The 16814-nt window shown below is 45.4% G+C and overlaps 1 protein-coding gene across 1 annotated transcript in view; it reads left to right on the top strand.

The window, feature by feature from the left end:
- Positions 1 to 16814, top strand: part of nipblb (NIPBL cohesin loading factor b) — a 690432-nt gene that overhangs the window by 346400 nt on the left and 327218 nt on the right. The window contains exon 16 of the mRNA XM_067977852.1: positions 14413 to 14502. Within this exon, the coding sequence (XP_067833953.1) occupies positions 14413 to 14502 (90 nt within the window). The remainder of the gene's footprint in view (positions 1 to 14412; positions 14503 to 16814) is intronic.

The raw sequence follows: 16814 nt of genomic DNA on the forward strand, positions 1-16814 counted from the left end.
CATTACCATCGCCGAATCCCCCACCATCAACATCCTGGGAGTCACCATTGACCAGAAACTTAACTGGACCGGCCACATAAATACTGTGGCTACAAGAGCAGGTCAGAGGCTGGGTATTCTGCGGCGAGTGACTCACCTCCTGACTCCCCAAAGCCTTTCCACCATCTACAAGGCACAAGTCAGGAGTGTGATGGAATACTCTCTACTTGCCTGGATGAGTGCAGCTCCAACAACACTCAAGAAGCTCGACACCATCCAGGACAAAGCAGCCCGCTTGATTGGCACCCCATCCACCACCCTAAACATTCACTCCCTTCACCACCGGTGCACTGTGGCTGCGGTGTGTACCATCCACAGGATGCACTGCAGCAACTCGCCAAGGCTTCTTCGACAGCACCTCCCAAAACCACGACCTCTACCACCTAAAAGGACAAGAGCAGCAGGCACATGGGAACAACACCACCTGCACGTTCCCCTCCAAGTCACACACCATCCCGACTTGGAAATATATCGCCGTTCCTTCATTGTCCCTGTGTCAAAATCCTGGAACTCCCTTCCTAACAGCACTGTGGGAGAACCGTCACCACACGGACTGCAGCGGTTCAAGAAGGCGGCTCACCACCACCTTCTCGAGGGCAATTAGGGATGGGGCAATAAATGCTGGCCTCGCCAGCGACGCCCACATCCCGTGAACGAATAAAAAAAAAATAATAGCCTCTAGCATTTTCCCCACTACTGATGTTAGGCTAACTGGTCTGTAATTCCCTGTTTTTTCTCTCCCTCCATTTTTAAATAGTGGGATTACATTTGCCACCCTCCAATCTGTAGGAACTGTCCCAGAGTCCATAGAATTTTGGAAGATGATCATCAATGCATCCACTATTTCCAGGGCCACTTCCTTTAGTACTCTGGGATGGAGATTATCAGGCTCTGGGGATTTGTCAGCCTTCAGCCCCATTAATTTCCCTAGCACTATTTTTTTTACTAATACTGGTTTCCTTCAGTTCCTCCCTCTCACTGGACCCTTGGTTCCCTAACATTTCTGGCAGGTTATTTGTGTCCTCCTTTGTGAAGACAGAACCAAAGTATGTGTTTAATTGTTCTGCCATTTCTTTGTTCCCCATTATAATTTCCCCCATTTCTGACTGTAAGGGACCTACATTTGTCTTCACTAATCTTTTTCTCTTGACATATTTAAAGAAGCTTTTACAGTCAGTTTTTATGTTCCCTGCTAGTTTACTCTCATACTCTATTTTTCCCCTCTTAATCAATCTCTTTGTCCCCCTTTGCTGAATTCTGAACTGCTCCCAATCCTTAGGCTTGCTGCTTTTTCTGGTAATTTTACATGCCTCCTCTTTGGATCTAATACTATCCCTAATTTCTTTTGTAAGCCACGGTTGAGCCATCTTTCCTGTTTTATTTTTGCGCCAGACAGGAATGAATAGTTGTAATTCCTGCACACGTTCTTTAGATATTAGCCATTGCCTATCCACTGTCATCCCCTTTAGTAAAGTTCCACAATCTATCATAGCCAATTCGCACCTCATACTTTCGTAATTTCCTTTATTTAGATTCAGGACCCTTGTTTCGGATTCAACTACTTCACTGTCCATCTTAATGAGGAATTCTATCATGTTATGGTCACTCTTCCCTTTGGGACCTCACACACCAGGATTGTTAATTAATCCTTTCTCATTGCACAATACCCAGTCTAGGATCGCCTGTTCTCTCGTTGGTTCCTCAATGTATTGGTCTTGAAAACCATCACGTACACACTCCAGGAATTCCTCCCCCACAGTATTATTGCTAATTTGGTTTGACCAATCTATATGTAGATTAAAGTCACCCATGATTATAGTTGTACCCTTCTTGCATGCATCTCTCATTTTCTGTTTAATGCCCTCCCCTACATCTCCACTACTGTTTGGGGGCCTATAGACAACCCCCACCAACGTTTTCTGCCCCTTGGTGTTTCTTAGCTCCACCCATACAGATTCCACATTGTGATTTTGCGAGTCAATATCTTTCCTCACTATTGCATTGATTTCCTCCTTTACTAACAACGCTACCCCACCTCCTTTCCCTTTTTGCCTGTCCTTCCTAAATATTGAATACACCTGGATGTTCAGTTCCCATCCTTGGTCACCCTGCAGCCATGTTTCCGTAATCGCAACTATATCATAATCGGTAATATCTATCTGCGCTGTTAATTCATCTAGCTTATTGCGAATGCTCCGCGCATTAAGGCACAATGCCTTTAGACTTGTCTTTTCAAGATTGCCAGTCATCTTAGTTTTATTTTGCACTATGGCCCTATTTGTTTTTCACCCTTGTTTTCTCTGCCTTCCACTATTGCTTCTTCCCTTCCTGTCTTTTGTTTCTATCCTTGTCTCCCCCTCCTCCTGTCTCCCTGCTCAGGTTCCCATCCCCCTGCCATTCTAGTTTATACCTTCCCTAACAGCACTAGCAAAATCCCCGGGAGGACATCGGTCCCAGTCCTGCTCAGGTGTAACCCGTCCCGATTGTTCAGGTCCCACCTTCTCCAGAACCGGTCCCAATGTCCCAGGAATCCAAATGCCTCCCTGTTGCACCATCCCTACAGCCACGCATTCATCTGGTCTATTCTCCTGTTCCTATACTCACTAGCATGTGGCACTGGTAGTAATTCTGAGATCACTACCTTTGAAGTCCTGCTTTTTAATTTATCTCCTAACTCCTTAAATTCACCTTGCAGGACCTCATCCCTTTTTAACCTATGTCATTGGTACCGATATGGACCACGACTACTGGCATTTCACCCTCCCCCTCCAGAATGCCCTGCAACTGCTCCGTGACATCCTTGACCCTAGCACCAGGGAGGCAGTTCACCATCCTGGAGTCACATTTGCGGCCGCAGAAACGCTTATCTGTTCGTCTTACAATTGAATCCCCTATCACTATAGCCCTGCCATTCTTATTCCTCCCCTCCTGTGCAGCAGAGCCACCCGTGCTGCCACGAACTTGACTCTTGATGCTTTCCCCTGATAAGCCATTTGCCCCAACAGTATCCAAAGCGGAATATCTGTTTGAGAGGGAGATGGCCCCAGGGGACTCCTGCTCTACCTGCCTCGTCCTTTTACTCTGCCTGGCGGTCACCCATTTCCTTTCTGCCTGCATAATCTTTACCTGTGGTGTGACCACCTCACTTGAATGTGCTGTCCACGATAATCTCAGCATCGCGGATGCTCCACAGTGAATCCACCCGCAGCTCCAGCTCCGAAATACAGTTAGCCAGTAGCTGCAGCTGGACACACTTCCTGCACACATGGTCGCCAGAGACACCGGTAGTGTCCATGACTTCCCACATAGTGCAGGAGGAGCATATCACGGGTGCGAGCTCTGCTGCCATGACTTGCCTTAGATTAAGCTCTTTAGTTACTCCCTTAAAGAGTTTACTCCTTTTAGGGACTATGGGGTCAGTCGGGCGGTGGGATCAGTTTTGCTCTGATAAAGAGCTGGCACAGACACCATGGGCTGAATCCCCTGCTCTGCTGTAAACTTTTCATGGTTTTATGGCAAGTTGAGCTTGACTGCTTGCCTCAAAAATTCGATTAACATAATCTGTGGAAGTGAAGAGGATTTTCAGAAGACATTTAATAGGGTGCTACATTAGAGATTTGATATGGAAATTAAGGCATTTGCTATTGAAGGGAGTGTAGTCACATCGGTGGAGAGCTGGTCAGGGGTCGGAAAGCAGAAGAGTATGGGTAAATCGATGTTTTTTTGGATTGGTGTGATGTGGATAGTGGTGGAAATTAGGGATCTGTTTGATTATTTGGGTATTAGCATAAGGGGAACCATATTAAGTTTGCTGATGTGAAATTGCAAACCTGACAACTGAGGGAGATTATAGGAGGACGTATAGGATTTAATAGATGTTTTCAAATTTATGAAAGGTTTATGCAAAATTTTCAGACTTTGCATTCCCAGTGGGAAGCCTGTACTTTTCCGTGCCGACGTTAAACCCGGAAATAAAACCGGGTTGCAGTCGCAACCCAGAAAACAACTATTTTCAATTCCCACCCGCCCCCAACTCACCTGTTCTTGGGGTTTAAAATCACCCTCAAGTATTCCATCCTTCACCTTCTGGCTATCCAATTTATAACATGAGTAACTCCCTGTAACCCCAACTCTCTTTCTGTTTTGTAGCCAGCTTGCTATCCATTCTGCTACCTGTCCCCAGACTCCATATGCTCTGACCTTAGTCATGAGTCTACTATGTGGTACCTTCTTGGAGGCCTTTTGAAAATCCAAATATATCCTTGTCTGCCCTTTCTGTTATTTCTTCAAAGAATTCAAGAAGGTTGGTGAAGCATGACTTCCCCTTTTGAAATCTGTCCTCTTTATTATATGTTTGGTTTCTAGATGTTTTTCTATTACATCTTTGAGTATGAATTCCATTATCTTTCCTACTGCCGACGTTAATCTAATTGGTCTATAGTTCCCTGGACTTGTTCTATCTCCCTTTTTAAATATAGGAAGCACATTATCTGTCTGCCAGTCCTTTGGCACTATTCCCTTTCCTGATGAATTTTTATATATATGTAATAGTGCCTCTGCTATCTCTTCCCTAACTTCTTTTAATATGGGCGGATGCAATCCATCCAGACCAGAGGTTTTATCCTCTCCGAGTTTGATTAGTTTATCAATTATCTCCCCTCTTCCTTTTTAAATGTCTTTATCTTTTATGATCTTTTCTTCTAATGTCGTGCCCACCATGTTAGTCTCCCTGTTAAATACTTAGGATAAAATTCTTTATCTCAAACATTTCTCACTCTATATAATCTAAGTAAGTAATAGAGGCAAAATACTGGGAGTATCCAAACTGTTAATTGAATGCCATGATGGGAGCGGTGATGTGCTCCAGGGCTGGGCTTCATTGGCCTTTTATCCACAGCTTTTCTTGAATGTTGATGGGCCATTTTCCCATGGTTTTTGGGATGGTGATGGTAGGTGGTTCCTCACAACCAAGGCTGATCAGTACCCTGGCCGATAAACCAACAGAAGTTACTGCGTAGTGACTGAGAGCAGAAACACTGGCTGGCTTTCTCTCTTCCCACCCCATTAACACAGGAGTCCTAAGGTTAGATTTTTTTTTTATTCATTCATGGGATGTGGGCGTTCCTGGAGAGGCCAGCATTTATTGCCTATCCCTAATTGCCCTTGAGAAGGTGGTGGTGAGCCGCCTTCTTGAACCGCTGCAGTCCGTGTGGTGAAGGTTCTCCCACAATGCTGCTAGGAAGGGAGTTCCAGGATTTTGACCCAGTGACGATAAAGGAACGGCGATATATTTCCAAGTTGGGATGGTGTGTGACTTGGAGGGGAACATGCAGGTGGTGTTGTTCCCATGTGTCTGCTGCTCACATCCTTCTAGGTGGTAGAGGTCGCGGTTTTGGGAGGTGCTGTCGAAGAAGCCTTGGCGAGTTGCTGCAGTGCATCCTGTGGATGGTACACACTGCAGCCACGGTGCGCCCATGGTGAAGGGAGTGAATGTCTAGGGTGGTGGATGGGATGCCAATCAAGCGGGCTGCTTTGTCCTGGATGGTGTCGAGCTTCTTGTGTTGTTGGAGCTGCACTCATCCAGGCAAGTGGAGAGTATTCCATCACACTCCTGACTTGTGCCTTGTTCACATCGTTCACCTGACGAAGGGGGAAGCCTCCGAAAGCTTGTGAATTTAAAATAAAATTGCTGGACTATAACTTGGTGTTGTAAAATTGTTTACAATTGTGCCTTGTAGATGGTGGAAAGGCTTTGGGGAGTCAGGAGGTGGAGTCAGTAGATGGAACATTTTTTTAATTTGCCTAATTTTGAATTCTGTTTGAGAGGGGTGCTCATTTTATCTGTACATACAAGGAGGTTAGCAGACTGTGATGTGGCAACTGTATCAGACCTTGGTGCCTTATTTACTCCAGAATGGAATGATTACTAGGCAGTTTTAATGGAAGAAAAGAGTGATCTCTCATAAGAAATAGGAGCAGGAGTAAGCCATACGACCCCTCGAGTCTGCTCCGCCATTCAGTCAGATCATGGCTGATCTTCAACCTCAACTCCACTTTACCGCCCGATCCCCATATCCCTTGATTTCCCCTAGAGTCCAAAAATCTATCTATCTCTGCCTTGAATATACTCATTGACTCAGCATCCACAGCCCTCTGGGGTAGAGAATTCCAAAGATTCACAACCCTCTGCATGAAGAAATTCTTCCTCAGCTCAGTCTTCAATGTCCGACCCCTTATCCTAGGAACATAGGAACAGGAGTAGGCCATTCAGCCCCTCGTGCCTGCTCCGCCATTTGATAAGATCATGGCTGATCTGTGACCTAACTCCATATACCTGCCTTTGGCCCATATCCCATATACCTGCCTTTGGCCCATATCCCTTAATACCTTTGGTTGCCAAAAAGCTATCTATCTCAGATTTAAATTTAGCAATTGAGCTAAAAAGGTATGATCAGTAAGTTCGCTGATGATACAAAGATTGGTAGGGTGGTAAATAGTGAGGAGGATAGCCTCAGTCTGCAGGACGATATAGATGGGTTGGTCAGATGGGCGGAACAGTGGCAAATGGAATTTAACCCGGAAAACATAAGAACATAAGAAATTGGAGCAGGAGTAGGCCAATCGGCCCCTCGAGCCTGCTCCGCCATTCAATAAGATCATGGCTGATCTGATCCCAACCACAAATCTAAAGAACACAAGAAGTCGGAGCAGGACCCGGCCACATAGCCCCTGGGCCCTCTCCGCCACCCACAGGGCATTGACCGATCCGAACTCAGCTTCATGTCCAATTTCCTGCCCGCTCCCCATAACCCCTAATTCCCTTTACTTCTAGGAAACTGTCTATTTCTGTTTTAAATTTATCTAATGATGTAGCTTCCACAGCTTCCTGGGGCAGCAAATTCCACAGACCTACCACCCTCTGAGTGAAGAAGTTTCTCCTCATCTCAGTTTTGAAAGAGCAGCCCCTTATTCTAAGATTATGCCCCCTAGTTCTAGTTTCACCCATCTTTGGGAACATCCTTACTGCATCCACCCGATCAAGACCCTTCACAATCTTATATGTTTCAATAAGATCGCCTCTCATTCTTCTGAACTCCAATGAGTAGAGTCCCAATCTACTCAACCTCTCCTCATATGTCCGCCCCCTCATCCCCGGGATTAACCGAGTGAACCTTCTTTGTACTGCCTCGAGAGCAAGTATGTCTTTTCTTAAGTATGGAGACCAAAACTGTATGCAGTATTCCAGGTGCGGTCTCACCAATACCTTATATAACTGCAGCAATACCTCCTTGTTTTTATATTCTATCCCCCTAGCAATAAAAGCCAACATTCCGTTGGCTTTCTTGATCACCTGCTGCACCTGCATACCAACTTTTTGATTTTCTTGCACTCGGACCCCCAGATCCCTTTGTACTGCAGTACTTTCCATTCTCTCGCCATTAAGAAAATAACTTGCTCTCTGATTTTTCCTGCCAAAGTGCATAACCTCACATTTTCCAATATTATATTGCATCTGCCAAATCTCCGCCCACTCACCCAGCCTGTCTATATCCCCTTGCAGGTTTTTTATGTCCTCCTCACTCTCTACTTTCCCTCCCATCTTTGTATCATCTGCAAATTTTGATATGTTGCACTCGGTCCCCTCCTCCAAATCGTTAATATAGATTGTAAAGAGTTGGGGACCCAGCACCGACCCCTGTGGAACACCACTGGTTACTGGTTGCCAGTCCGAAAATGAACCATTTATCCCAACTCTCTGCTTCCTGTTCGATAACCAATCCTCCACCCATGCCAGAATATTACCCCCAATCCCGTGATTTTTTATCTTAAGTAATAATCTTTTATGTGGCACCTTGTCGAATGCCTTCTGGAAGTCTAAATACACTACGTCCACTGGTTCCCCTTTATCCACCCTATACGTTATATCCTCGAAGAACTCAAGCAAATTTGTCAGACATGACTTCCCCTTCATAAAGCCATGCTGACTTTGTCCTATTAAATTATGCTTATCTAAATGTTCCGTTACTGTCTCCTTAATAATAGACTCCAAAATTTTACCCACCACAGATGTTAAGCTAACTGGCCTATAATTTCCAGCCTTCTGCCTACTACCCTTTTTAAATAACGGTGTTACATTAGCAGTTTTCCAATCTGCCGGGACCTCTCCTGAGTCCAGGGAATTTTGGAAAACTATCACCAAAGCATCCACAATCCCTACTGCCACTTCCCTCAAGACCCTAGGATGGAAGCCATCAGGTCCAGGGGATTTATCCGCCTTGAGTCCCATTATTTTACTGAGTACCATCTCCTGAGTGATTTTAATCGTATTTAGCTCCTCCCCCCCGAGAGTCCCCTGTTTGTCCAGTGTTGGGATATTCTTAGTGTCCTCTACTGTAAAGACTGAAACAAAATATTTGTTCAGCATTTTTGCCATCTCCATGTTTCCCACCATTAATTTCCCGGTCTCATCCTCTAAGGGACCTATGTTTGCCTTAGCCACCCTTTTTCTTTTTATATAACTGTAGAAACTCTTGCTATCTGTTTTTATATTTTTTGCTAATTTCTTTTCATAATCTAACTTCCCTTTCTTAATCAATCCTTTCGTTACTTTTTGCTGTCTTTTGAAGAATTCCCAATCTTCTATCCTCCCACTAAGTTTGGCTACCTTATATGTCCTTGTTTTTAGTCGGATACTATCCTTGATTTCTTTACTTAGCCACGGATGGCTGTCATTTCTTTTACACCCTTTTTTCCTCAGTGGAATATATTTATTTTGAAAGTTGTAAAATAACTCCCTAAATGAACACCACTGCTCATGTACCGTCTTACCCTTTAATCTATTTTCCCAGTCCACTTTAATCAATTCCGCTCTCATACCATCATAGTCTCCTTTATTCAAGCTCAGTACGCTTGTTTGAGAATCAAACTTCTCACCCTCTAATTGGATATGGAATTCAACCATGTTGTGGTCGCTCGTTCCAAGGGGATCCTTAACTAGGACATTATTAATTAATCCTGACTCATTACACAGGACCAGGTCCAAGGTTGCCTGCCCCCTTGTAGGATCAGTTACATACTGCTCAAGAAATCCATCCCTGATGCACTCAATGAACTCGTCCTCAAGGCTGCTCTGCCCAATTTGATTTGTCCAGTTAATATGATAATTAAAATCCCCCATAATTATGGCTGTTCCCTTATTACATGCCCCGACTATCTCCTGATTAATACTTCTTCCAGCAGAGTTGCAACTATTAGGAGGCCTATATACTACGCCCACTAATGTTTTTTTTCCCTTATTATTCCTTATCTCCACCCAAACTGTTTCATTATCTTGATGCTTTGTCCCAATATCATTTCTCTGTATTACAGTGATTCCTTCCTTTATTAACATAGCCACCCCACCTCCCCTTCCTTCCTGCCTGTCCTTCCTGATTGTTAAATACCCTGGCATATTTAATTCCCAGTCGTTGTCACCCTGCAGCCATGTTTCTGTAATGGCCACAAGATCATACCCATACGTAGTTATTTGTGCCGTTAACTCGTCCATTTTATTACGAATGCTACGTGCATTCAGATAAAGAACTTTCAAATCTGTTTTGTGACGCTTAGTTCCTGCTTTTTCCTTTTTTAACACTTTACCTATTACTCCATACCTTCTGTCCCTTCCTGTTACGCTTTCCTCTCTCTCCCTGCTCAGGTTCCCAACCCCCTGCCACTTTAGTTTAAACCCTCCCCAACAGCACTAGCAAACACTCCTCCTAGGACAGCGGTCCCGGCCCTGCCCAGGTGCAGACCATCCGGTTTGTACTGGTCCCACCTCCCCCAGAACCGTTTCCAGTGTCCCAGGAATTTGAATCCCTCCCCCTTGCACCATTCCTCTCGCCACGTATTCATTTGAAATATCCTCCTATTTCTACTCTGACTAGCACGTGGCACTGGCAGCAATCCTGAGATTACTACCTTTGAGGTCCTATTTTTTAATTTACCTCCTAACTCCCTATATTCTGCTTTTAGGACCTCATCCCCTTTTTTACCTATATCGTTGGTGCCTATGTGCACCACGACAGCTGGCTGTTCGCCCTCCCCCTCCAAAATGTTCTGTAGCCGCTCCGAGACATCCTTGATGCGAGGCAAGGGAATACACAATGAATGGGAGGACCCTGCGCAAGACAGAGGGTCAGAGGGATCTTGGTGTGCAAGTTCACAAATCCCTGAAGGCGGCGGAACAGGTCGATAAGTTGGTAAAGGAGGCATATGGGATACTTGCCTTTATTAGCCGAGGCATAGAATATAAGAGCAAGGAGGTTATGATGGAGCTGTATAAAACACTGGTTAGGCCACAGCTGGAGTACTGTGTGCAGTTCTGGTCGCCACACTACAGGAAGGATGTGATCGCTTTGGAGAGGGTGCAGAGGAGATTCACCAGGATGTTACCAGGGCTGGAGCGCTTCAGCTATGAAGAGAGACTGGGAAGATTGGGTTTGTTTTCCTTGGAGCAGAGGAGGCTGAGGGGGGACATGATTGAAGTGTACAAAATTATGAGGGGCACAGATAGGATGGATACTAAGGAGCTTTTTCCCTTCGTTGAGGGTTCTATAACAAGGGGGCATAGATTCAAGGTAAAAGGCGGGAGGTTTAGAGGGGATTTGAGAAAGAACTTTTTCACCCAGAGGGTGGTTGGAGTCTGGAACTCACTGCCTGAAAGGGTTGTGGAGGCAGGAACCCTCACAACATTCAAGAAGCATTTGGATGAGCACTTGAAATGCCATAGCATACAAGGCTACGGACCAAATGCTGGAATATGGGATTAGAGTAGACAGGGCTGATGGCCGGCGCGGACACGATGGGCCGAAGGGCCTCTATCCGTGCTGTATGACTCTATGACTCTCTATGACTCTATGAGCTAGTATCAATTGCTGGTTGCGGTCAGAACATTGAATACAGGAGTTGGGATGTCTTGTTGAAGTTGTACAAGACATTAGTAAGGCCACACTTGGAATACTGTGTACAGTTCTGGTCACCCTATTATAGAAAGGATATTATTAAACTAGAAAGAGTGCAGAAAAGATTTACTAGGATGCTACCGGGACTTGATGGTTTGACTTATAGGGAGAGGTTGGATAGACTGGGACTTTTTTCCCTGGAGAGGAGGAGGTTTCAGGGTGATCTTATAGAAGTCTATAAAATAATGAGGGGCATAGATAAGGTCGATAGTCAAAATCTTTTCCCAAAGGTAGGGGAGTCTATAACGAGGGGACATAGATTTCAGGTGAGAGGGGAGAGATACAAAAGGGTCCAGAGGGGCAATTTTTTCACTCAAAGGGTGGTGAGTGTCTGGAACGAGCTGCCAGAGGCAGTAGTAGAGGCGGGTACAATTTTGTCTTTTAAAAAGCATTTGGACAGTTACGTGGGTAAGATGGGTATAGAGGGATATGGGCCAAGTGCAGGCAATTGGGACTAGCTTAGTGGTATAAACTGGGCGACATGGACATGTTGGGCCGAAGGGCCTGTTTCCATGTTGTCAACTTCTATGATTCTATGATTCCAAACTTCTCCCACCCTTTGTGTGTAGAAATGTTTTCTAATCTCACTCCTGAAAGGTCTGGCTCTAATTTTTAGACCGTGCCCCCTACTCCTAAAATCCCCAACCAGCGGAAATAGTTTCTCTCTATCCACCCTATCCGTTCCCCTTAATATCTTATAAACTTCAATCAGATCACCCCTTAACCTTCTAAACTCCAGAGAATATAACCCCGATTTGTGTAATCTCTCCTCGTAACTTAACCCTTGAAGTCCGGGTATCATTCTCGTAAACCTACACTGCACTCCCTCCAAGGCCAATGTGTCCTTCCGAAGGTGCGGTGCCCAGAACTGCTCACAGTACTCCAGGTGCAGTCTAACCAGGGTTTTGTATCGCTGCAGCATAACTTCTGCCCCCTTGTACTCTCGTCCTCTGGATGTAAAGGCCAGCATTCCATTCGCAATCTTGATTATTTTCTGCTACCTGTTCAGGACACTTCAATGATCTATGTACCTGAACCCCGAAGTCCCTTTGGACATCCACTGTTTTTAACTTTTTACCATTTAGAAAGTACCCTGTTCTATCCTTTTTTGATCCAAAGTGGATGACCTCACATTTGTCTACATTGAATTCCATTTGCCACAGTTTTGCTCATTCACCTAATCTATCAATATTGCTTTGTAATTTTATGTTTTCATCTACACTGCTAACAATGCCACCAATCTTTGTGTCATCGGCAAACTTAGATATGAGACTTTCTATGCCTTCATCTAAGTCATTAATAAATATTGTGAATAATTGAGGCCCCAAGACAGATCCCTGCGGGACTCCACGAGTCACATCCTGCCAATGTGAGTACCTACCCATTATCCCTACTCTCTGTCGCCTTTCGCATTCCTAACCAAGTCCGTACTTTTCCCTCGATTCCATGGGCTTCCATCTTAGCTAACAGTCTCTTAAGCGGGACCTTATCAAATGCCTTCTGGAAGTCCATATAAATAACATCCATTGACATTCCCCTGTCCACTTCTTTAGTCACCTCTTCAAAAAATTCGATCAGGTTTGTCAGGCACGACCGACCTTTCACAAATCCATGCTGGCTCTCTCTGATTAACTGAAAATTCTCGAGGTGTTCAGTCACCCTATCCTTAATTATAGACTCCAGCATTTTCCCCACAACAGATGTTAGGCTAACTGGTCTATCATTCCCCGGTTTCCCTCTCTCTCCTTTCTTAAAAAGCGGAGGGACATTTGCAATTTTCCAATCTAGAGAACATTGAAAGATTATAGTTCGGGCATCCGCAATGTGCTCACCTACTTCCTTTAAAACCCTGGGATGGAAACCATCTGGTCCTGGGGTTTTGTCACTCTTTAGTGCTATTATTTTCTTCATTACTGTTGCTTTAATTATGTTAATTTTATCGAGTCCCTGTCCCCGATTCAATATAAGTTTCCTTGGGATTGCCGGCATGCTATCTTTTTCTACTGTAAATACTGATGCAAAGTAATTGTTTAACATGTCCGCCATTTCCCCATTGTCAATGACAATATCCCCACTTTCAGTTTTTAAGGAGCCAACACTGCTCCTGACCACCCTCTTTTTCCTAATATAACTATAAAAGTTCTTCGTATTGGTTTTGATATTCCTTGCAAGTTTCTTTTCATACTCTCTTTTTGTAGCTTTTACTATCTGTTTTGTGACCCTTTGTTGATCTTTGTATCTTTTCCATTCGCCAGGATCTGTGCCATTTTTTGCCTTTTTGTGTGCCCTTTCCTTATGTCTTATACTGTCCCTTACCTCCTTAGTTGTCCATGGCTGTTCTTTTTGGCAAATAGAGTTCTTCCCCTCTGGGGTATAAACCGATTCTATATCACGTTAAATGTTTCTTTAATCATTTCCCACTGATCATCAGTCGTTTTACCCATTAACAGATTTGCCCAGTTTACTGTGGACAGTCTCTGTCTCATCCCATTGAAGTCGGCCTTGCCCAAGTCTAGAATCTTAGCAGCCTGCGACTATGCCCCCTGGTTCCAGACTCTCCAGCCAGGGGAAACAAACTCTCAGCATCTACCCTGTCAAGCCCCCCTCAGAATCTTATGTTTCAATGAGATCACCTCTCATTCTTCTAAACTCCAGAGAGTATAGGCCCATTCTACTCAACCTCTCCTCACAGGACAACCCTCTCATCCCAGGAATTAATCTAGTGAACCTTCGTTGCACCACCTCTAAGGCAAGTATATCCTTCCTTAGATAAGGAGACCAAAACTGTACGCAGTACTCCAGGTGAGGTTTCACTAAGGATCTGTACAATTGTAGTAAGACTTCCTTACTCTTGTACTCCAACCCCCTTGCAATAAAGGCCAACATGCTATTTGCCTCCCTAATTGCTGTACCTGCATCGTAACTTTTTGTGTTTCTTGTATGAGGACACCCAAGTGTCTCTGAACACCAACATTTAATAGTTTCTCACCATTTAAAAAATATTCTGTTTTCCTAATCTCCCTACCAAGGTGAATAACCTCACATTTCCCCACATTATACTCCATCTGCCACCTTCTTGCCCACTCACTTAACCTGTCTATATCCCTTTGCAGACTCTTTGCTTCCTCCTCACAGCTTACTTTCCCACCTAACTTTGTATCTTCAGCAAACTTGGATACGTTACATCAATTGAGGTCTTAAAACACAAGAGTCCATGACACAAGTCTGCATTACTTGTCACTAAAATTGCTACTTGACCACCATGTACTTAGCTGACTGCAATTTTTGACAACTGAAGGAAAAGAGTTTTTTAACCAAATGATTCTTGCAACACAATCTTTTCACACGCACACCTGTTACTGTGTTACAGAAATGATGGATTCGTCAACATTCAAACGATTCACAGCCACAGTGGAAAATATCCTGGAATATCTGGAGGACATGGACTTTACTACATTAGGTAAGTGTTAACTTTCTCACTAGTAAACCATTTGATTAACCATCAATAGATCAGGTCCGGTGTTGTGCACTACCTCAAGCCAAACTGCTCCAGTACAGCGACAACACTGGCATCTACCCGACAATGTGGAAAATTGCCCAGGTATGTCCTGTCCACAAAAAGCAGGACAAATCCAATCCGGCCAATTACCGCCCCATCAGTCTACTCTCGATCATCATCAAAGTGATGGAAGGTGTCGTCGACAGTGCTATCAAGCGGCACTTACTCACCAATAACCTGCTCATCGATGCTCAGTTTGGGTTCCACTCGGCTCGAGACCTCATTACAGCCTTGGTCCAAACATGGACAAAAGAGCTGAATTCCAGAGGTGAGGTGAGAGTGACCGCCCTGGACATCAAGGCAGCATTTGACCGAGTATGGCACCAAGGAGCCCTCGTAAGTCTGAAGTCAATGGGAATCGGGGAAAACTCTCCAGTGGCTGGAGTCATTCCTAGCACAAAGGAAGATGGTAGTGGTTGTTGGAGGCCAATCATCTCAGCCCCAGACATTGCTGCAGGAGTTCCTCAGAGAAGTGTCTTAAGCCCAACCATCTTCAGCTGCTGCTTCAATGACCTGCCCTCCATCATAAGGTCAGAAATGGGGATGTTCGCTGATGACTGCACAGTGTTCAGTTCCATTTGCAACTCCTCAGATAATGAAGCAGTCCGTGCCTGCATGTAGCAAGACCTGGACAACATCCAGGCTTGTGCTGATAAGTCGCAAGTAACATTCGCATCAAACAAGTGCCAGGCAATGACCATCCCCAACAAGAGAGCGTCTAACCACCTCCCCATGACATTGAATGGCATTACCATCGTCGAATCCCCCACCATCAATATCCTAGGGATCACCATTGACCAAAAACTTAACTGGACCAGCCACATAAATACTGTGGCTACAAGAGCAGGTCAGAGGCTGGGTATTCTGCAGCAAGTGACTCACCTCCTGACTCCCCAAAGCCTATCCACCATCTACAAGGCAGAAGTCAGGAGTGTGATGGAATACTCTCCACTTGCCTGGATGAGTGCAGCTCCAACAACACTTAAGAAGCTCGACACCATTGAGGACAAAGCAGCCCGCTTGATTGGCACCCCATCCACCACCCTAAACATTCACTCCCTTCACCACCGGTACACAGTGGCTGCAGTGTGTACCATCTGCAAGATGCACTGCAGCAACTTTTTTTTTTTTTTTTATTCGTTCACGGGATGTGGGCGTCGCTGGCAAGGCCGGCATTTATTGCCCATCCCTAATTGCCCTCGAGAAGGTGGTGGTGAGCCGCCTTCTTGAACCGCTGCAGTCCGTGTGGTGACGGTTCTCCCACAGTGCTGTTAGGAAGGGAGTTCCAGGATTTTGACCCAGCGACAATGAAGGAACGGCGATATATTTCCAAGTCGGGATGGTGTGTGACTTGGAGGGGAACGTGCAGGTGGTGTTGTTCCCATGCGCCTGCTGCCCTTGTCCTTCTAGGTGGTAGAGGTCGCGGGTTTGGGAGGTGCTGTCGAAGAAGCCTTGGCGAGTTGCTGCAGTGCATCCTGTGGATGGTGCACACTGCAGCCACAGTGCGCCGGTGGTGAAGGGAGTGAATGTTTAGGGTGGTGGATGGGGTGCCAATCAAGCGGGCTGCTTTATCTTGGATGGTGTCGAGCTTCTTGAGTTTTGTTGGAGCTGCGCTCATCCAGGCAAGTGGAGAGTATTCCATCACACTCCTGACTTGTGCCTTGTAGATGGTGGAAAGGCTTTGGGGAGTCAGGAGGTGAGTCACTCGCCGCAGAATACCCAGCCTCTGACCTGCTCTCGTAGCCACAGTATTTATATGGCTGGTCCAGTTAAGTTTCTGGTCAATGGTGACCCCCAGGATGTTGATGGTGGGGGATTCGGCGATGGTAATGCCGTTGAATGTCAAGGGGAGGTGGTTAGACCCTCTCTTGTTGGAGATGGTCATTGCCTGGCACTTATCTGGCGCGAATGTTACTTGCCACTTATCAGCCCAAGCCTGGATGTTGTCCAGGTCTTGCTGCATGCAGGCTCGGACTGCTTCATTATCTGAGGGGTTTGCGAATGGAACTGAACACTGTGCAGTCATCAGCGAACATCCCCATTTCTGACCTTATGATGGAGGGAAGGTCATTGATGAAGCAGCTGAAGATGGTTGGGCCTAGGACACTGCCCTGAGGAACTCCTGCAGCAATGCCCTGGGGCTGAGATGATTGGCCTCCAACAACCACTACCATCTTCCTTTGTGCTAAGTATGACTCCAGCCACTGGAGAGT

This window comes from Heptranchias perlo, unplaced genomic scaffold (assembly GCF_035084215.1).
Source record: "Heptranchias perlo isolate sHepPer1 unplaced genomic scaffold, sHepPer1.hap1 HAP1_SCAFFOLD_182, whole genome shotgun sequence".
Lineage (NCBI taxonomy): Eukaryota > Metazoa > Chordata > Chondrichthyes > Hexanchiformes > Hexanchidae > Heptranchias > Heptranchias perlo.